The sequence below is a fragment of the Coffea eugenioides genome, chromosome 8 (assembly GCF_003713205.1).
Source record: "Coffea eugenioides isolate CCC68of chromosome 8, Ceug_1.0, whole genome shotgun sequence".
Classification (NCBI taxonomy): domain Eukaryota; kingdom Viridiplantae; phylum Streptophyta; class Magnoliopsida; order Gentianales; family Rubiaceae; genus Coffea; species Coffea eugenioides.
Genome location: NC_040042.1, coordinates 40,967,686 through 40,989,815, shown reverse-complemented (window position 1 = coordinate 40,989,815; position 22,130 = coordinate 40,967,686). Strand labels below are relative to the sequence as shown.

Genomic DNA, 22,130 nt, shown 5'->3' with positions numbered 1-22,130 from the left:
TCAATCTAATCTTCCTCCTCATTGAACTACGAATCAGCCCCCAATCACAAACATGAGACATTTGTGCAAGGAAACAACCCATCACTTATCACGCTGCACTATTTTAGACAAAAAAAGAGAAGAGAATCTCTCTATTCCTTGATTAAGATATAAAGAAGAAGATATAAGATGTATGTAAATAAGAGGAAGAATCACAATTCAAACATTCTTGCTTTTTTCTTTTTCTCGTTTTGATAAAAATTGTCAAACCTTCCTGTCAGATTCCTCCAACGCAAAAAAGAAACTTAAAAAAAAAGAAAAAAAGAGAATCCACAGAAAGCCAAGAAAAAATAGGAAAGGGAAAGAGAGACAAAGATGAAAAAAGAAAGGCATAATTTCAAAAAATTGTCCTGAGATTTTTCATAATAATATCACTCAGTTCTCCTATTCAAATTTTTAAAATTTCACTTACCTCGCGTATCAGTTTGATAAGACTAAAATATTCCCATCACAGGTCAAAAAGTGACAACATTACCCCTAGCTCTTAATAATTGCTTAACCAAAAAATAAAATAAAATTTTAAACAAAAATATGTGGATTAGAGAAAAATAAATTGATATCTAATAATGGTCCATATTTCTCTATATCGAGGTCATGGTGGGACGACAAAGAACGTGGTAAATTAAATTTAGTCAAAATCAACCACTTAGAAGGATTATAGTGAGTGATGGAGCCCTTGGAGATAATTATGAGGGAGTTAAGAAATTTTTTTTAGGAAATATATTTTAATAAATAATCTCTTTATACGTGTGAATTTTTCGAGGTGTAAATAGTTTGAGGGAGGTACGTGAGATTTTAAAAACTTCAAAGGAGCCGACTGATACTACTATGAATAATCTCAAGGCAAGTTTCTGAAATTATCCCAAAAAGAAAACGTCATCACAATTTATTATTTATTTATAAAATTCAACACCAAGTTTTTAACGGATGTGATTGTTGTGATCAGTCATTCTTTCTACCTCAAAATCTCAGTCTAATCTTTAACCCCTTCACCCTCCTCTCATTAATAAAACACTAACCCAATGTTCAGCTCCCCAATTTCTCTAGTCTCCTATCTAATCAGTAATCAGTCGCCCCCTTAACCCTTTACCTTTATTGCCCTCTCTTTTTGCTCTCCTCATATTCGATTTTCCCCAAAAACTGCCTCCCTCTTTTCTTCGCCCTGCAGAATCCGCTAGGGAGTAGTTGTCTTTGGCTCCTCACCAGAAACCCCTTTTTCTAGGGCATTCTCCGTTCCCAAAGCGCCACTTTTTTTCATCCGCACCGGCATATATCAAACAGTTAAACCGCATTTGGAACGAAAAACTAACAAACTTTTCTGGTGGGTTTTGTTTTCGAGCAAAAAATTCCACCGATGATGCAATCCATTTCTCCCTCTCCCAACCATCATTTCTGATGAATATTCCCATTTTCATCAGTCAATGGCGTCTTCTTCACCTTTTGACATGTCTGTACTTCCTTTCACTTTACTCTTAGTGGTGACACTAATAATAGGCTTGCTTCCGATTCCTAGCTGCGGTTATGGTACTTTAGTCCAGGACGGTGGCGGAGACGCCGATTTTGACTTAGATGACGACTCCGGCGACTTCGATTCATTCTTGTTTCACCGGGATTACTCACCTCCGGCGCCACCGCCACCGCCTCCTCATCCGCCGTCGGTGACTTGCGAAGCTGATCTCGGAGGAGTTGGTTCGTTAGATACTACTTGCAATATAGTTTATAGTTTGAATATCAGTGATAACGTGTATATACAAGGGAAGGGGAATTTTAATATTCTTCCCAATATTACGGTTAATTGCATGTTTCCGGGTTGCGAGCTAGTGATAAATGTCTCTGGGAACTTTACTTTGGGTCAGAATTCGACTATTTTTGCTGGAACTTTTGATTTGACGGCAGATAATGCTACTTTTTCGAATGGGTCAGTTGTGAATACTACTGGTTTAGCCGGTGATCCTCCTCCCCAGACGAGCGGGACACCCCAGGGGGTGGATGGTGCTGGTGGGGGTTATGGGGGACGAGGTGCGGCTTGTTTGTTGGACCAGGAGAAGCTTCCAGATGATGTATGGGGTGGGGATGCATATGGGTGGTCATATTTGCAGGATCCTTGTAGCTATGGGAGTAAAGGTGGGACAACAAACAGGGAGGTGGATTATGGTGGGGGTGGAGGTGGGATAATTCAAATGAAAGTGCTTAAGCTTTTGGAAGTTAATGGGAGCTTGCTCGCTGACGGTGGTGATGGAGGAAGCAAAGGAGGAGGCGGGTCAGGTGGTAGCATCTACATCAAGGCCTTTAAGATGTAACTATTCTCCTCTTTGCCTTTTTAATTGGATTTTGTAGAAACGTCTACTTTAGATTGTAGAGTTGAAAAGACAGAGAATACTTAGCATGTAGACTTGCGTTTGGCCTTTAAAAACTTGTTTTCGTTTTCTTAATATGTGTAGACTCTGTGAGTAGATTTACCACGTTTTATGGTTTTATTATGTATATCAATTGGTAGTTGCATCCACATTCATACTTTGTATTCAGAATGTTGTTAATATTGGATTACACTTGGAAATCCATATAAGTGGTTTCTCCTTGCCGCACTTAGTGGAATTGTTGAATTTGACTTAGAATCTGATGAGAATTGAAGACAGAAAATTGTATATAATTTTGTTTTATTGCACTTTTCTTGACCCTCATTTAGGGATTTTGTCCTCGGATCATTGTTTTCTGGGTGATTTAGGTGAACATATTTCTCCTTTGGCTTCTTTTGTTTTTAAATTTTACTGGTGAGCCGAACTCCTTTTGTTATCATTTGAGCCTTTTCTGTAGATGGTACAAATAATGTCATCCTTTACGTTGATTAGGAACACAAGGAATCAAAGGAAAACTGGGATTTCACTCAATTTGAATTTAAAACGATTGTTTGGAGGTGGTTCATGCAAAGAATGACGGAGTAAAATCATTGTTGGAAGTTCAAATTTCCTTGAGTTTGTTAAAAGAATGAAAACTTCAAAGTGTTACATGTTAACTAATATCCTGTTCTTTGGGGCCGATTAAGTTTGTTTTAGCATGGAGTGTCTTATAAGCTTTGGATTATGGTATTGTTTGCTCATAGGTTGGAGAGAATGTAGAAGACTGTTGTTTCTTGAAACTCAAGCATTTATTATTATTATTTGCTGTTGTCATCATAATTTTAATTCTTTTCAACCTATGTAAATCCCATTTGCCTGCAAAAGCAACTTTTTCGCTACCTGAAACTCTGATTTTAGCTTGACTGTGTAGTAATCATTAATGTTTTCTGGCTTATTTGGTTTCTCTACTAGATTATTGGCTTTTTAAGTAAAATGAAGAACATTAAGTGGTTAGGGGGCATTTCTCTTTTGGAAACACCTTGGCATGCTGATCTCTATCCAACAAGTTGGCAGTGGTTGATAGGTTTGCTAAGAGAACTTGCTTATATTCTTGCCTAAAGTTAAAAGCTGAAACATTGGAATCTGGAAGTTATTTTAAATGCTGGCAGTTCAAGTTGCTGATAAAAATGAAACCATATCCTTCTGTTAACCAATATGGCAGCCTAAGTTGAGAAATCAATGTGGCAAATACTTCAATTTAACTTAAGAATGATTGCTGTATGTGAATTTTCTTTGAGACGTCCAGTTAGCTTCTCTTTAAATGTTACTTTTCATTTAGATTGTTAGTGTTTATTTTATCTTCTTGATTAGCTATTCTTCTGCTTCTTCTTCTTCTTTTAATTTAGTTTTCTATTTTTCAATAGACTTCTACTTTTTGAATGCCATAGTTGGTCCATTAATATATGAGTAATCAAATATTATAGGAGAAAGCTATTTGATTAATAAATGTAAATAAGTAGCATATGATGAACTTATTTTAATTAGACCTCAGAACAAAGGTGTTCTGATGAACAGTCATATATACTGTCAGAAACATAATAACAATTTTTCATGTATTTGAGAGACAGAAGGTTGGGGGGGGGGTGTTGGGGGGCAGTATGAGAGGGATATTTTGGCATTCTGCATGAGAGGAGGTTGTGTGTGTGTCTGAGTTATTTTTTAAACATAACCGAGTGACAAAAAGCTAGACTGTTAAACAGTTCAACAAATTAAGTGGTATTCTCTTTTGTTTCTATAAAAAAATAACTGGTTCTTTATGTATTATTTGTTTGGAAAAGTATCATGTTGAACTGGATGAATATAACAAACTCACAATTCATTCATGGCTTTATCTGTTTAAAAAGTTAAGTGATTTTTTTTTTTTGGTTTGTGGGAAAAAAAGAACTGGTGCTTAATGTATCAATTGATCGGAAAAGTATCATATTGCTCAGGATGAATGTAAAAACTTGCGATTCATTCACTTCCAGCACTTAAATACAGTTTTCAGACAGACAGTACATTTTCCTTATTCCTTTTCCCTCCTTTGCAAGACTTTGAATTATTGTCAGGTTTCCGTCTTTTGTGTTTTTTCACTTTACAGGTGTAAACCCGGCAGAGTTAAGCAGAGATTACCTACGCAAGGTTTTTTGTAATATAAAACTCTCTAAAGCTATGGGCTTATAATTGTTAACATTTTGGAGGTCAACTTTAAGATCAATTTTTTTTTTTGAAGGTTGTTTTGAGTTTTATTATTGGACTTGTCTAAAGGACAGTGATTTGTTCTAAAATGATTTTCAATACCTGATTTTAGCTCTTGATTCTGGAAAAGCTGTTATTTTAAAGTTCTCAATTGCTTTCCAATACCTGTTCACACCTTTTTTGAGGCAAAAAATCTGAAAAATCGGAAGCAGCATAGCAGGTTTTTTTGCCTTCTGATTTTGCTTCTGAAAATCAGAAGCCATTGAGAAGCACCCAATACTCAGTTACAAGCTTGGACCGGAGCTGATACAGTTTTAATGCCAAGCATTTTCATTTACAGCCTCATTCTTCTAGAGTCATTTAGGATACATAACATTGCTTAACAACAAATCGCATTAATAAACTGGTCAGGTATTATGTAGGTAAACAATAAGCCCATGCATAAAATATCCTTTGTTTTGCAAGCTAAAAGATCCATTTGGAAGTTATGTTGTTCGCATAATTGGTAGCGTCGTAATCAACCTAAAAAGATGTATCAATGGTCAACTATGTCTCGTCTTTTTTAATTGACAATTGTGATTAGTGCTAGGTCTTAAGCTTGACATTAATAGCCTTGAAATTTTACTGATCCTGACACATACTTTAGGGTCTTGTTTTTGAGGTGGTGTGAAAGCATCTAACTGCTGTTAAACTGCTTAAGCTTTTGGCCAGTTTTGTGGTGTTCCCCTTTACTGCATTTCACTGGGATTTGGATTTTTACAATTTACAATGAGGAATTTTGTTAGGTTGGGGCAATGCTGATGGGTAGAGAGATTGTTTTACAAGGTTTTTCTTAGAATAGGATTGGTGCAGTGGTCATATGGGTTTTTTGCCCTCCCAAAAATGAATAACAAATGTTATCTCCAAATTAATAAGAACAAGAGCAAGGAAAAGTGGAAAAAATCATACACGTGTAGATGAACTTCAGGGATAGAGATTCCCAATACTAAGGTAGAAAATAAAAGAAGTTACTTATGGTTTAATACCTTTTAGCATATAAAAGTGGAAAACAGATATTGAGAACATTGTGAAATATGCACAGGAAAGTGTAATTTCTTCTAATGCAGGTTCTTTGCGAGTGCATGGTAAATAGCTGGATATAAGCGTTCAACCATGAAACTGGTGTTTCTTGGTTGATTTCTGGACAACACTTGCAAAAACTTATATTGCCACTTGTCAAATCCATTTCAGTTCTCGCTATATATTGTCCTTTTTCTTTATACTGGAAATTTGTTTTCTGCATGTTACTAAATATCAATGGGAGCTCTCCTGTTATGTGCATTAGTATCAATTGGTTTGGTCTATTGCATGCTGAAGACTATTTGAGAGGGGGAGAGAGGGAGGCATCTGGATTTTCTTTGTGGGAGGGGAACTTCCCTTCAAAAGCTACACTAAGCTAATGCCCCAGTCAAGCTGACAGCCTGTCATGAAGTGGGTTTGGAGTCTTTTGCAATACTTTGTATTTTTGGAGTCCGTCCTGGAGAAATGAGAATTTTCTTTAAACCCATTGCTCTTTTTGAACAGAGTCTAATTCAGAATGAGAATTTGAGTTTTACCTATTATCTTAGTTCTATTTTTTTCAATTTTATTTGTGTGTTTACTAATTCTAGTAGAACTTAATCTTCAAACGACTTTGTTGATGCTAATACTTGTTATAGTTACTGTATAAGGCTGCTAAACAGTTGCATTGCAGTAGTGATAAATTGGGTTTGTTTGGATAGGAGGTTATTTGAAATAATTACTGTAGCATTTTTTGTGATGTGATGTATGTGAGATAAAAAAGGTCGTTGGAAATTGTGTGTATGATGCAAGCAAAACAAAATTTGAGATTTTTATTTGAAAGTCTTGCAATCCAAGCACACCCATTATATTTCATGGTTCCTGACATACGATTTTTGGTTCTAGGGATATGCTAATATGATCTAGATCAGTGTTTCAAGCACAATGTTTCTTGTTCAAAGAGTGGATGAGTTCACTAATAATCTAGAATTGTACATGGTCTGTTTCCTGTCATGTAATTGTGCCAAAGTCCATATCTATCCATTTTACAAGTTCTTTTGTGCATATAATTATCGAAAATTTTTGTCTATTTGCTGGAGAATGTCATTCTATTGAATAATAATCTTTTATTGGTTCTCTGATGCTTTTTTTTTTTTTTTGGTTCCAACTTATTGAATAGGAATAATAGGATTGTGGCTTAGCTGTCATGGCACAAGCCAAAATTTTTGCAATTACTTTCTCATATATGCTATTGGTTTCTGAAATTATTCTTATCTTTGTGAGTTATAATCAATTTATTAGCACCTTTAGTACTCATGAGTATTGATAATGTAGTTTTATTCTAAAGTACGACAATTTTTGCAAGTTTAGGATTGGGAGTGGTTATATCAGTGCATGTGGAGGTAATGGCTTTGCTGGTGGAGGTGGCGGAAGAGTATCTGTTGATGTTTTTAGCCACCATGAGGATCCGGAAATTTTTGCATATGGTATGATTCATAATATGATTTTCTTGTGGTAAAAGTTTTCCAAGCTGTAAGCCAAACATGATATTGCTCTTTATCCATAATTGTTTGAAGTTTCATTAGTTCTTTCAGTGCTGGAAAATACTATATCTGCAATTTGACTTTTCTTCTGATGTCCACTTTTTTGATTGCTAGATAATCAGTCTCCTTTTTATGCTACTCACCTCTGTAATAATAATGTTGCAGATCTTTCTATCCTTAGTTGCTTTTTTCTTAAACGTGGGGCTTTTATTTCTGTCTTAATTATCTAAATTGGATCCTGTTGGCTTTTTCTGTACCATAATTTAGAGTTGAAGCTCAGGATAAATTGAATGCTTTGAAGGGCATTATTGAAGGTTGAACCTGTGATATATTTGTTTATAGCTCCATATTTTGCTTATATCCGTTGTGGTAAACCCTAAAAAGGGAGCAATTGGGGAGGCTTTTTCTTCATCCTATTTGTTGACAGCAACAGGTTTCTACACATATGGCCATCTAGTGTTTACCAGAGATGACAAGTCTATATTTGTGAGAGGTGAAAAGAGATTAGAGAAGGGGTTCATTTCATTGGAACTTTTGTATAGCCAAATTAATCTGTTGGGAAGTTTTGTCATAAAATTGATGAGGTAACGAGGCTGGGGGGCTATGTTACTCAGACTCTTCACTTTTCCCTGCTGTACCCCTATCTGACTCATCATTTTGCACCAGAGTAACCATGTCGGCAGGAGTCAGTAGCCGAGTCCAAGTAACATAGCTTGAGGGATTATCATAGACTCTCTCTGTCCTTTTTTTGGGAATAATTTTTGTTGCATATACTACTAACCTGTTTGTTGGTAGCTTATTTCGGGCTTTTTTCAAAGCAATGGTCTTCCGTGGTCTGGTTGTAATCCTACTGTACATTCTCTGGTCTCTTAGAATTGGCCTTGCTTGGATATGTCATCATCAGCCTGGGCTATGCCTTGAATAGGATAACAAGTGGATGAGAGTTTGTTCCTGTTTTGATCTAAAACATCAAATGAGTACAATAATTTGCTGGTTATTGCCTTAAATTTACCCAGCTTTAAATGTGGAATGTGGATTTAGTGTGCATGCTGAGTTAATTTCTGTTCTTACAGGAGGAAGCAGTCGTGGCTGCCAAGAAAACGCTGGTGCAGCGGGGAGCATTTATGATGCTGTTCCGCGCAGTCTTACTATTGACAATTACAACAAATCTACAGATACAGACACACTTCTTTTGGACTTTCCTCAACCATTTTTGACAAATATCTACATCCAAAATCAGGCCAAGGCCTCTGTTCCCTTGCTTTGGAGTCGTGTTCAGGTCTATAAATTTAGTCTTTCTTACTTTCTTAGTGACATAGTCAGAACCTATTTATTTGTTCAGATTTATCTTAAAACTCTTTTGGATAATAAGGAGACAAATTGACATCAAATAAAAGTGGAAAGTCAAATCAAGCACTAGCGATGTCCATGCCTATGCGTGCCTTGTTCTGTTTGTGATGTGCCTTCTGTGTTAGCAGATCTGAATACTTTCAACTATTATATACTTTGGAACTAATGTAATGTATTGGTTCTCTCATTGGATATTTTGTATGTTGTTCTGCTATTTGTGTCCTTGGCCATGTGTGCCTTACTATATCTGCAGATATGATTATTTTCAGTTATTATTAGCTTTTGGAATTGAAGCTAATGCATTGACTGTCAGTGGATATTCAGTACATTATTCTGCTTTTTTCCATTGAATTATTCAAGTACTTGATGTATCTGTAATTCTTATGTCTTAGGTCCAAGGGCAAATTAGCCTCTTGTCTGGTGGAGAACTGAGCTTTGGATTGGCACATTATTCTATGTCAGAATTTGAAATATTGGCCGAAGAACTGTTAATGAGTGATTCTGTTATTAAGGTAGCGGTAACCTTTTTCTTTTTCATTGGATACTGGCAACATTTTATGTTTTCTTTGTTGTATCATACTGATATGATGAGATGGTGTGTTTCTAAATGATTCTCCTGCAATTAATTTTTTGGAAGCATGTTCCTCTACTTTTCTCCCTTTATCTGTTGTTTTTAGACATATATTCACATTTTTCTCTCTGTGTGGTTGTGTTTCTACTGGTTTAAAGTTCTTGTAGACTTAGCGGGTGCATGCAGTTATAAAATTCTGTGCACTTAATGCAGCATGAATTCTTGTCCATGTTTTTCCTTTCAAGCTCTATTGTCAGGACATGCTGCAGTCTACCAGTTCTATGTGGAGTTGTGATATTTCATATAGGCCCTCTTGAGGAAGCTTTAGGTAGTCCCCATCTTTAGTTGTGCAAACTAAGTCAAGGACAGTCCTAAAACTCTAAGTAGACATCCAAGTTGGGATGGATGAAGCACTGGCTGACCCATTTTATGGTCACGGTGATGATTGGGTACAGAGTAAGGAAAATTTATGTTTGATGAAGATAAAATAGTTGGAAAAGTGATTTTTCATAATTAAACCTCAAGTATTGTGTTTGTTTATTTCTCATGATCTTCACTGCAGAAATCTTGAAGGAAGTCTATACAGGTAAATGGTTATTTACTTGTGTTTCAGATCATTACAGAGTGACTATGCAACAGAAAAAAATCATAACCATGACAAAATAAATGTGGATGGAGTAGTACAATTCATTCTAGATGTGCTCTTAACATGGGTTTTTTGTTTTAACAATTTGGCTTTTTTCATTATTCTTGAATACAGAAGTTTTTATGCATTGCTTGCATGTGGCCTCTTGTAGGTTGACATGACCATATTCTTTTTGCAATTTGATCTCGCTAGAATACTTTTATTTAATTTGGTAGGTAGCCTTGTATGATCGCCTTTTTTCGGCCTTTCAGGTTTTTGGGGCTCTCCGTATGTCTGTTAAAATGTTTCTGATGTGGAATTCGAGAATGCTAATTGATGGTGAAGGAGATGAAAATGTTGAAACCTCAATGCTTGAAGCTAGTAATCTTATTGTTCTTAAGGTGCTCTAGTTATTCTACTTCAGTTTACTGGTATGCCGTCTTGCTTTGGATCCTCATGACTTGTTTGACCTTTTCTTAATTTCCCTCTTCCTGGCTTCCATAACAGGAGTCATCTATTATTCACTCCAATGCTAATCTAGGGGTGCACGGGCAAGGTTTGTTAAATTTGTCTGGACCAGGAGATTGCATTGAAGCAGAACGCCTGGTTTTGTCGTTGTTTTATAGTATACATGTAAGCAATTTGTGGCATGATATTTCTATTCATTCATTACCTTCAGCATCCATGAGATTGAATATGTTGGATGGTTTTACGTAAAGTTATTTAAAAAAAAAGTAGTGCCTTTGGTGAGAACAAGATGTTTGGTTAGATCCAAATACTGCTTGGTTCATTTGTTTGGTTTTAAGCCTTTCAGGTTGCTATTCTACTCTTTTCCCTGGTTTAGTCAAAGTTGGAATTGTATGCTATTTTGTTAGTTTTCTCTCTCTCTCTCTCTCATGCGTTTGTGTATAAACACATGCATGCAAACATCTATCTATGTGACTATGTCTCTCGCTCAAATACGTGTTTGACTACAAAAAGGTTTCTACTCTTGCATAATTATGCACAATCAAAGTAAGTTGAAGGATTCATTGCTCTTTTTTTTGGTTAAACTATTATATACTGCTAATATCTGTGCTTAACTCTAAAGTTGCATGGTAGTTTTTTCCAGAAGTGTGTACAAAATACTTTATACAATATCAGTTGACTCCTTTGACTTTTCTGTTTCTGGATACAGGTTGGTCCTGGATCTGTTTTACGTGGTCCTTTAGAGAATGCCTCAACTGAAGCTGTGTAAGTTGAATAATTGTTGCATAGTATCTCAAATATGCAACTATTTTAATCTATATTTGTGTTGTTCTTTTATAGGACACCAAAGTTGCATTGTGATCAGAATGATTGTCCAGTTGAACTCCTCCATCCACCCGAAGATTGCAATGTGAACTCTTCACTGTCTTTCACTCTTCAGGTGGAGTTTTTCTTGTTCTGCATTCTATTGGGATATAGTTTTTTTCACTTCCGTGAGGTCTCAAGTTGGTTTGTCTCTGCAGATTTGCCGAGTTGAAGATATCCTTGTTGAAGGCCTCGTGATAGGATCTGTTGTTCATTTCCATAGAGCCAGAACTATTAGTGTCCCTTCTTCTGGAACAATAAGCACAACTGGGATGGGTATAATTGCATCTGAGTTCCTTTTTAATTACCATATTCAAAGTGTATCTCCTACCTTGCCATCAGGCGGGCATTATTTAACATTTGAGTGTGATTGGCGTGGCCCTTCGTCATCTGTATTTAGCATGAAAATGAATCTGTTTTCAAAACCTTGCGAATTTGGCATACATGTGGTTTATTATTGTTCCAGGGCCTTACCAGTGATGTTTTTTGTTCCTCAGGTTGCATTGGAGGTGTGGGACAAGGGACATTTTCAGATAGTGGTATTGGCAGTGGTGGTGGGCATGGTGGTAGAGGTGGAATGGGATGCTTCAATAATAGCTGCATTGAGGGGGGTATGTCATATGGGGATGCTAATTTACCTTGTGAGCTGGGAAGTGGGAGTGGAAATGAAAGCCTAACTAGTGCAAATGCTGGTGGTGGCATTTTAGGTCAGCTCATCTCTCTAAAGTGGACTGTCTTTGGTCCAAATGTTGATGTTGTAGCACTTTGGGAAACTCTTTCATTTTTATTTAAAAAATGAGCCAACAGGAACCAGAAGGTCATACTGCGTTAAAAATTTCAAATTTTGTCTAACCAAGTTGGAAGCATGCTGTCAAAAAATGATGACAGTATTAGAATTCTGACTTGTGGAGATAACTGGTTTTCTTGGCTCTTAGCTTCTTGGTATTTAATTGAGTTCAAATTGTGATTGTCTCACTTTGTAGACTAATCTAAACAATTGTGTGTACTGTTAGAAACATCACATGAGACAATTAATACTTTAATGGATATACTTTGTAAATTTGGGAGATGGTTACCCAAGCATTAAGTGTTCCTTCCAGGAAATCTGTAGTCTCCATATAGCTGAATGAAGAAAGGGGTCTTGTCAGATTTTCCTGCTGCACAGGATGCTTAAACATATTGCTGAAGTCAACCTGTTTTTCTAGTCATAGTTTGTTTGGTTCATTGTGTACATCCTAGGACTTTTCTCCCATTAGGAATTAGGTATTTTACTTGCAGCAGCATTGGAGTTAGTTTTGTGTGTTGATCTTGGGTAAGAATTATGTCATTAACCTGATAGTTATATTTACAGAAATTTTCATTAACAGAGTTTGAGTAAAATGTATGTTTTGCTTGAATAACAGTGATTTTTTATATTTAAACTATTGTAAAGCTAAATGTACTTCAGTTTCATTGTCGGCATCTACAGCTACATGTTTCCTTAACTTTTGGTTTTAGAACTTGCTCATTTATTCTTGCTAGATTGTATTCTTGTTCTCAATGTTGCAAATTAGTCCATATAACCTTTCAAATGTGTTTCCTATTTAGACCATATTTTGAAAATTACCCAGCGAAGTTTTTTTATTTGTTTTAAATGTTACATTTGTTGTGAACTTTAAGATTCTGATTGTATTTGCTTCTATTACACGGTCTGCTACTGAATCGCAGGGAGGTGGAAAGTACCCATCTCTTTCTTCTTTGAAACCTGGTACTATGAGTAAGTTAAGGAGGTACTTGCCATTTGCAAGCTTAATAATGCATTTGTGTTGAGATGGAGATTCTTGCCATTTGCAGGCCTCATGAATTAATCGTTTCGGTCTCTCTGCAAATTTGCAAGCTTAATAAACCATCTATAGTTTTTGGTAGCTCCGTCAATAGACTATTACTTGTCATTTTTCAAGTATTTATTTATTTATTTTTAAAATTTTCCATTCTGATTTGTTTAATGAAGATCTTTTAAATCTGTAATTTCTTGTGAGTGGAGAAATGAACAGCTTATACTGCTGACAATTTCATTGAAATATGTGTCTTTGAAGTTTATGCATGGCTTTCTGAATGTTGAAATGATCTCGTCTGTGTTGCACTGCTTCCTTGATTATTCATTTTTTTCCCCTTGATTCATGAAGTGATGGGTTCATGGGAGCATCCACTGGTAAGTTTATCTGTTGAAGGTTCGGTTAAAGCTGATGGAGACGGTTCTGGAGGACAGTTGAAAAGCAAAGACAGTTTCCATCCTGGGGGAGGTTCTGGTGGAACAATCTTACTGTTTTTGCATTCCCTGGATCTTGGTGAGTCTGGTGCTATGTCTAGTGCTGGGGGTCATGGCAGTGTTGGTGGTGGTGGTGGAGGTGGTGGGGGGAGAATTCACTTCCATTGGTCAGATATTCCAACTGGAGACATGTATCAGCCCATAGCTACTGTAAATGGAAGCATCCTGACCAGGTTAGTGGAAATAGTAATTGTACATTTTTTATGTGATGCATGATCTACAATCTCTCGTTGAATTTAGTTGCTGCCACATTGGACTTGTGTGGTATTCTGATATAAGATGAGGTGGTTGTCTCCAACTTTTGGCAGATATTTTGCTCCTCATTGTCGTAAAAAACATGAGGATGTGGTGCTAATGTATTAATAATTTTAGTTTAGGTCCAGACTAAGAGATATGTATGCTAAAATGTTGTCTTAGAAAATTAATGAAATTGGTGAACAAAGTTTGACACAAGAACAAAATGCAGGTGAAGCATGGATAACCCCCACAATCTGAACCTCTATGCAACTGAGATGTTTATTTGTGGTTTGGACATCTTTTGAATTTATTTTAGGAAGATATCAAAATGAAGCCCATAGTTTTTCTTACACAATTTGCATGCAGCTGATAATTTCCCTGCAATTTCTAAAATTTTTAAAATCGACTTCGGTAGATGTAGCTTCAAGAAGTCAATACCAAACTGAAGATTCCGCAATTGGTGCCTTGCATGTTTCGAATATATGATTCTGTCTCCCACTTCAATGCTGCAACCCACTGTTTGAATGATGATTCATTCTTCTCATGAATTTTTGCTTTATACCTAACCATGATGATCCTTGATTTTCAAGGAGACTGCAAAAACCCAATTGCCACTCCATCCATGAGGGTAAAGTTATGATTAGTGTGTTGCCTGTTAAACTGTTGTCAAGATGTTTCTCACTATCAGGTCTAATCGTCTTTTGTACATACCCACTCAGATGTAGTAAGTACCAAGCTTTCATTTCCATTTGCTGACATCTTTCATGTGGCTGAAGACTCTTTTTATTTAAAAAACAGCAGGGCCAGTTTCTTTGGTATCTGCTGATTGTGCCTTCAAGTAGTTTCAGATTCTTGTTTCTGTAATCTTTTATTAATTCATAATTGTGAAAGGTGATGATTGATTAGTTTCTTTACTACTAGTTCATTGTGCCTCAAAGTACATTAACCAGTGTGCTTCTACTTTAGAGGTGGGATTGGGGTGGACCAATGTAATGCTGGGGAAGCTGGAACCATTACGGGGAAAGCTTGTCCAAAAGGTCTTTTTGGAGTATTTTGTGAGGTATGTTAATCTTGTAACTTCTTGTGATATTGTCAGCATAATTATTTTTTGAAGCATTCTTTTTTCTGCCATCGTTCATTTTCTGTTTGCTTCTGAGTAAAATATGTTTTATACTTGTTGCTTCCATTTGTTTTTAGTGTGTACATTACCCAGAAACTAAGTATATACTTTTCTGTAGACTGAACAAAAGTTTTTTTTTTGGGGGGGGGGGGATTTGGCTATTTAATGAATCTCACATCATACTGTTTACATGGTTTTCGACCTTTTTGTTCTTTATTATATTGATCTCCAAAGGTTCAAACCTGAAGCAGAAAGAGAACTTTCTGAAAATATTTCATTTCTGTTCTTGGAACTGCCATCCCATTTGTTGGTTAATTCATGGATATCATATTTTGTGATTCTACAGGAATGTCCAGCTGGCACATATAAGAATGTATCAGGATCTGATAGCTCTCTCTGTTTCCCATGCCCTAGCAATGAGCTTCCTCATCGTGCTACTTATGTTTTGGTCCGAGGTATTTCTTGTATAATGCCTTCGATTTTTTTTTAACACATTTGATGAGCTGCATAGGGTTTATATACAATTTAACTGCAATTACCATTGATGCTATTCAGAGAATTAGACAAATGATGGATACTTATACAATGCCTGGGAATTGTGATCCTCTGTGTTTGTTTTTTGCTTTCGCGGCTAATTTGTTCCTGGAGTTCGCTCTTGACTTTTAACTTATTTTGGAACTTTACATCTTCATTTGGCCTGAGAATTTGGGGACAGTATCTATAGTAAATTAGAGTCCGGAGGCACTTTAGGGGGGGAAGTTGGTTGTAGTGGAGCACAAGACATAAGCCTGATTTTCAGGAGATGATTTATTATCAAAACCATTTACTCCCTCCCTCACATCAACTCGTCATGCTTTTTATTTTGGTTTGTCCTGAAATAGATATTAGCTTAACACCCTCCAACTTATACCTTTCCTTATGTGGGCCCAAGAACAAAGAGAGAATTTTTCAGTCCTTACAATGGCATATATATGCATTGTATCAGTTGAGTGGTGCATGCATTTGCCTAAACCTCAAATAGCTAACAATATATCTGTTGGGTATCGTGTTTCATCAGCCTCATTTGGGCAGCCCCTGGGGGGGAGGGGGGGGAGGGAGGGGAGGGGGAACCTATGTGGGCAACTTGGATAAATTTTGAAAAGCAAAACATGATCTACTGACATCTCTCCCCATTCATAAAATTTATGTTCCTGTAAATATACTGTCTTTTCGCAATGGAGGGTGTACCTGTTTCACGCGTGAGTCTTGATTTTGTTGGCTTTGTTAATTCTAGTGGAACATATTTAATGCTTGCGAATGCGTATAGATGCAAATATTTCAGCTTAGGGAATGTATTATTGGAGTTTTTTTTTTTCAAAATAAGTCTTAAGAGTTTTATAAAGAGGGTAGGACTGTAAATGTATCCCTCATTTTGCTTCTTGGTAAAGGTGTTTAAGCGAACATTTGGTTGTGGCAGTGAGGTTGATCTTTTAATTTTTGTGCTAATGTAATGTTTCACCACATCCCTACTGCAGGCGGCATTACTGAAACACCTTGTCCATATCAATGTCTTTCAGAGAGGTATCACATGCCTCACTGTTACACTGCCCTTGAGGAGTTGATGTACACATTTGGAGGGCCTTGGCTTTTTGGTCTTCTCCTATTGGGTCTCCTCATTTTATTAGCCCTGGTCCTCAGCGTTGCACGAATGAAGTTTGTTGGGGTTGATGAATTACCAGGTCCTGGGCCCACACGGCATGGCTCCCAAATTGATCATTCATTTCCATTCCTGGAGTCACTTAATGAGGTATTCTCTGGATGACATTGCATTATCCTATCTTGCTATAATGACTGATGTATGGACTCAAAATAATATAACAAGATTGTGACTGATCTAATATCTAGACAATTTCAGCCAGCATTGAAAGGACTAAAAGTCTGATACATGTCAAAACTTTCAGGTTTTGGAGACGAATAGAGTTGAGGAGTCACAGAGTCACGTACATAGAATGTATTTTCTGGGTCCTAATACTTTTGGTGAACCCTGGCATCTTCCTCATACACCTCCTGAAGAAATAAAAGAAATTGTGTAAGTTTTAGTTTAAGGCCTGTTGTAGTTCTCTTATAGTTATGCATCTGGTCCGAATGCATTCCAAATATATTTATATCCGAGATCAAGCCTTGGGTTTATTAATTTGTTTATACATACTAAGGACCCATGTTTGTCATCTCTCTGTTTCCGAAATTTCCTCTTCTGGGCTTTGCAGTTGGTGGATGGGATTTTTTTTAGATATACATTCTTTTAGATCTTAGATTAGTTCTCACTAAAAGTATGATGAAATTGTTTTGCATTTGAAAATTGAATTTGTAGGTATGAAGGTGCATTCAACACATTTGTAGATGAGATCAATGCTATAGCAGCATATCAGTGGTGGGAAGGATCAGTGCATAGCATTCTATGTATTGTTGCATATCCTCTTGCATGGTCGTGGCAGCAATGGCGCCGTAGGATCAAGTTACAACGTCTCCGTGAGTTTGTGAGATCAGAATATGATCATGCTTGTTTACGTTCTTGTCGGTCCCGTGCTCTCTATGAAGGGCTTAAGGTTAGCTTTTTGCTCAATAGAAAAGAGGAATTTAGGTAGTTATACATGTTTTGCATAATTCTGTTCAGTCTCGAGGAGTTCAAGTGCATTATGATATGTCTTTCAATTTGCTCTTATTTGTGGTGGTCAATTGGACATTAGTCAGCTCTTTTGTTCACTTTTGGGAGTTTCCTTGTTTGATTGGGATGTTTCCTTTTGACTTAGCGGCATACTACTATATTTTAGAGCTTCAATTATACCTTGTTAGTGTCAGCAAATTATTTACTATAGGAGCCTATGAAAAGGACATACATATTATTGATGAAGGGCGGAAGGTGGTTTTGGGGGTTGGCCAGGACTGGAAGCAGAATCCATAGGCTCTACCAATTCACAGTCATAATCTTTGAGAAATTAATAGTAAGGGGAAAAGTTAGTACGAGGAAAAAAAGTATTCAATTGTTGATAGGTCTGTTTTATTGTTGTTTCTTTCAATTGCTGGGTGAAGTAATGGATAAGTATACGAGATTTGATCAGGGGAACTTCTGGCACAATGTGTTTTCTGGATGGAAATAATTGCATACTAGCTCTTTGATATGACTCATTTGGTTGTTTCTAGCTCTCTGCTTTCCCACATTCTGACTTTTTTCTGTAAATACAATAGGAAAGTTGTAAATAACAGATGATACTAATTCAATAGAAATAGTAAGCTGATTAGCCATTCTGCTTTTATTTCTTTTCCAAAACTGGATGTAATTGATTCTTAAGGCCACCTCAAAAAATAAAGACTTGGCTTTTCTTCAGGTGAATTGTGGTGTATTATTTGTTCTCCTTTTTTAGCTTCTTATGTTTGTTTATTTATTATTTCTCTCTAAAGCACTATTTCCTGGCTAGCTATTGTCATTACTACAAAACATAGTACTGTTTTTGGAGCGAATGTTGCAGAACCCTTGTTTATCTGATTAAAAGTATTTCCATTGTCCAGAGCAACCTAAATGTGAATTGATACTAACATACTCGAGCTTTTTCAATTTTTAGGTAGCTGCTACATCTGACCTAATGCTTGCATATATGGACTTCTTTCTTGGTGGGGATGAGAAAAGAAGTGATCTACCTCCTCGTCTTCATCAAAGGTTTCCTATGTATTTGCTGTTTGGAGGTGATGGAAGTTACATGGCTCCCTTCTCACTTCACAGTGACAATATCACCACTAGTCTTATGAGTCAGGTTTGTCGTGTTATACCGCTTAGGTTTATAGCTGGATGTAGGTAAATGAACCTCAATTGCAAATAGAAAGGCAAGATGTTTTTACTCGGACGGTTTATGTGATATTTTGATTGCCTTGAGATGTTTGATACACTAGAATACAATGCATGAGCTTTTCTTTCTCCTTAGCTTCGAGCAAGTTGGCTTGGCACTGATTTCACTGTTTGTTCACATGTGCTATTCATTAAACTTTTCTACACAAAAATAAGGTATGGTTCTCAAAATTCTTAGTATGCAGGCTGTCCCACCTACCACATGGTTCCGATTTGTTGCTGGTTTGAATGCCCAATTACGCTTAGTACGTCGTGGTTGCCTCAGGTCGACGTTTCGGCCTGTTTTCAAGTGGCTGGAAACTTTTGCCAATCCTGCTTTAAAGATCTATGCCATACATGTAGATCTTGCTTGGTTTCAGACTACCACTGGTGGTTTTTGTCAATATGGGCTTGTGTTATATGCTGTTGATGGAGATACTGGACGTTTGTCTTTTCAAGACCTTGATGGAGCTCTTAGGACTGGGCCTCAGTTACGGTATTGTTCTATACTACACCATTCCAGCAGATTATGTTAGTTGCATGAGTATTTGTTTCAGAAGTCAAGAATGCAAATAGGTGTTCCAAGTGGACATGATTGTTAGTTCTTTTGCGGGTATGATATTGTCAAAAAATTCTGTAGTCAACAGAGCTAATATAAAAAGCTACAAAATAAACTAGTGCAGGCATGAAAGCACATCATCCGAAGAGAAAAATGTGACTTGCGTCTCTAGGAGATTCAGAATCCAGACTAAAAAACCACACCCTTATCCAGCAACAATGATGACTGCCCCTTCCATGGCCATCTCTGTCGTCCCACTATGCTCATAAATACTTTTTTTATTAAAAGAAAAACAGATGGGGGGGGGGGGGATTAAGTTTCTAAATTTCTTTCACTTAGTAATTGCTTTGCCCATCTTGCCAAAAAAAGGGAAAAATTAAGGAGAGTAATTTTTACAATGCAAGGGCATGCTGCAATCCCCCTGATATTAGTAAATGAAAGCTATTGGGATGAGGTCGGCCTGGGAGGTGCCGGTGGTTTTGACTGCTGCATCTAAGACTAAGTCTGGAGTACTTCAATATTTTGTTTAACCAACATTCTCAGTCAAGTGACTAATAGTGGCATGTATTATAATCTGCCAAAAGTTCAGTTGGTAACATTGAAGCATTGCTGGAAAAGCCCGATAGTAGTAGGTAGCTAGATAAATTTTACAAAAGGGTTAAATTGTTTGATTTTTATTTGTCCTGGAACTCTAATACTATTTGCTTTGGGGTAGTCTTCTTAGACGTGCAGATTTCCGGCTGAATTACTCTTGGTTACGGAAAATTTATAGATATTGTTTGCTAACCCTTTTGCCAAATCCCTTGAGCATAACTTCTTCTTTCCCCCCCCCCCCTCTTTTTTTTTTCTCGATACAGCGGTAGCACTATTAATTGGGAAGTTCCATCCAGTTTAACAGAAGATTCATTCTTTGGTCTGACTCGTAGAAGCAGTGAAAGTAATGTCAGGCGGAAGATTTATGGTGGGATTCTAGATGTCAACTGCTTAAAGAAAGTTGAGGAGAAAAGAGATATACTTTTTGCGCTCTCTTTTCTAATGCATAACACTAAACCTGTTGGCCACCAGGTAGTTGCTCCTCTCTCTCTCTCTCTCTCTCTGCAAATGCATGCATAGAGGCTGCCTGTGCTGTCTGTGATGGTATTTGTTGCATGTCGTGCTGTTAATATTATTCAAGGTGCTATTTGCTCGCTGAACATGCCTTGCGCCTTTACTGCAGGATCTTGTTGGTTTGGTCATTTCAATGCTACTTCTAGGTGATTTCAGCTTAGTTTTGTTGACTATGCTCCAGCTGTACTCAGTTTCATTGGCCGATGTCTTCGTCTTTTTGTTTATTCTACCATTGGGGATCTTACTTCCATTCCCTACTGGAATCAATGCTCTATTCAGTCATGGACCAAGACATTCAGCCAGTCTTGCCCGTCTGTATGCTTTGTGGAATGTCACATCCCTGATAAATGTTGTAAGTAGCTTATTTTTGTAAATGTTTATTCTAGAATCGTTCTTTAGCACCAATGGCAGGGGGTTGATGCAGATCTTTTAGTTATTATATGCTTCATCTGATTTTTTAACTTTATTTCTGCCGTTATGCTTATTTAAGTTTTCCTTGTGAGTAATCATTTCCAATCTCCTCCCCCCTCCCCCAACCCCCAACACACGAGCGCACACAAACAAAATAGCTACAAATTCATGTGATAAATGATTTGTTAAAATTTGAATTCTTGTATCAGGTTGTTGCCTTTGTTTGTGGATATGTCCGTTACACCACCCAATCAAGGAGAAAAATTCCGTACATTCAGCCTTGGAACATGTAAGAGAATTCATTGGCAGTGCTCAATAATTTCATTTAAGGAGTTATTGCGATTTTGAACAGCAAATGCATGTTCTAAAGTTGTCTCCTTAATTGCTGTGGATGCAGGGATGAAAGTGAATGGTGGATATTTCCTTTTGCTTTGGTTTTGTGTAAATGTATCCAGTCGCAGCTTATAAATTGGCATGTTGCAAATTTGGAGATTCAAGATCGCTCTTTGTATAGCACTGACTTCGAATTGTTCTGGCAATCATGATTTTTACATGTTAACACCATCCAGTTGTTGTTCGGTTCGTGTTGGTGCATTTTCGTTTAACGTGGCCTCAGTGTAGAGTGTAGAAATAGAATGATTAATACAGGAGTAGAAAGGTATTTAGCAAAATGAAAGGAAATTAGAAAATGACGTAGATAGAAAGAGAGAGATAAAAGAGATTGGCATCATGTGTGTAGCTGACCATTTTTGATGTGCAGCTGTAGCTTTTGCAATGTAAATGTAAATGGATATGCGCAAGGAATAGATTTCTTCTAGTTGTTAATTCTTTTCAATTCCAGCAAGAGAGAGTCGTTCATTCTACTTAATAATGCTAATGATTTAGTATGGATGTATTGTATTATTGTCTTCCAGGCCATCGATTCATACATGGTTTTGTTGCCATGCCATCTATTCATATAGAGTTGCTTTGCGGTGGTTATTTTTGATCTTCGTACCCTATTTACTGTTTTTTTTTTTGTCGAATGTCAGCAATGCGGTGTGCTTATATGTGATAGCATTGCTCCTGCTTATCGAGTCATTTCAAGCCTACGGCTACCATTTGAGTACCGTTTGAACAGATTTAACTCTTCCCTCGCACAGCTGGGGTTGAAACAAAATGGTGGCATCAGATATTCTTGGACAATGGTGTACTGGAGCGTTTCATTTTTGTGGTCTGGTTCACAATGTTCATAACTGATTCTTAATTGTCTGATGATAGCTTTTGTTCCAGAAGTCTCTTCTAGGGTTGCAAACGAATTGGCTTGTGAGTGGTTCGAGTTAATCAAGTCGAACTCGAGTTTAAAGGTATTTACGAGTTGGTGTGATTATATATATATATTAATATTTTATTATTTGTTAATAAAATTATTATTTTATTTATTTTTTAAAAAATAAAAATAATTATATATATATAT

The 22,130-nt window shown here is 36.8% G+C and overlaps 1 protein-coding gene across 2 annotated transcripts; it reads left to right on the top strand.

The window, feature by feature from the left end:
• Positions 1 to 1,089: 1,089 nt before the first annotated feature.
• LOC113779450 lies at positions 1,090 to 21,657 on the top strand. 2 transcript variants are annotated; one of them, XM_027325031.1, is made up of 22 exons: positions 1,090 to 2,335; positions 7,023 to 7,138; positions 8,269 to 8,474; positions 8,938 to 9,057; positions 10,014 to 10,142; positions 10,249 to 10,374; positions 10,919 to 10,974; positions 11,050 to 11,149; positions 11,232 to 11,349; positions 11,571 to 11,780; positions 13,239 to 13,554; positions 14,585 to 14,678; positions 15,085 to 15,193; positions 16,253 to 16,524; positions 16,679 to 16,806; positions 17,089 to 17,323; positions 18,338 to 18,526; positions 18,804 to 19,093; positions 20,083 to 20,221; positions 20,373 to 20,615; positions 20,884 to 20,963; positions 21,072 to 21,657. In XM_027325031.1, the coding sequence occupies exons 1-22, from the start codon at positions 1,461 to 1,463 to the stop codon at positions 21,217 to 21,219; spliced, it is 4,299 nt and encodes a 1,432-aa protein (XP_027180832.1). In that variant the 5' UTR covers positions 1,090 to 1,460; the 3' UTR covers positions 21,220 to 21,657. The 2 variants fall into 2 exon arrangements, with proteins under 2 accessions (XP_027180832.1, XP_027180831.1); XM_027325030.1 differs by having other exon boundaries at positions 20,014 to 20,221.
• Positions 21,658 to 22,130: the final 473 nt, after the last annotated feature.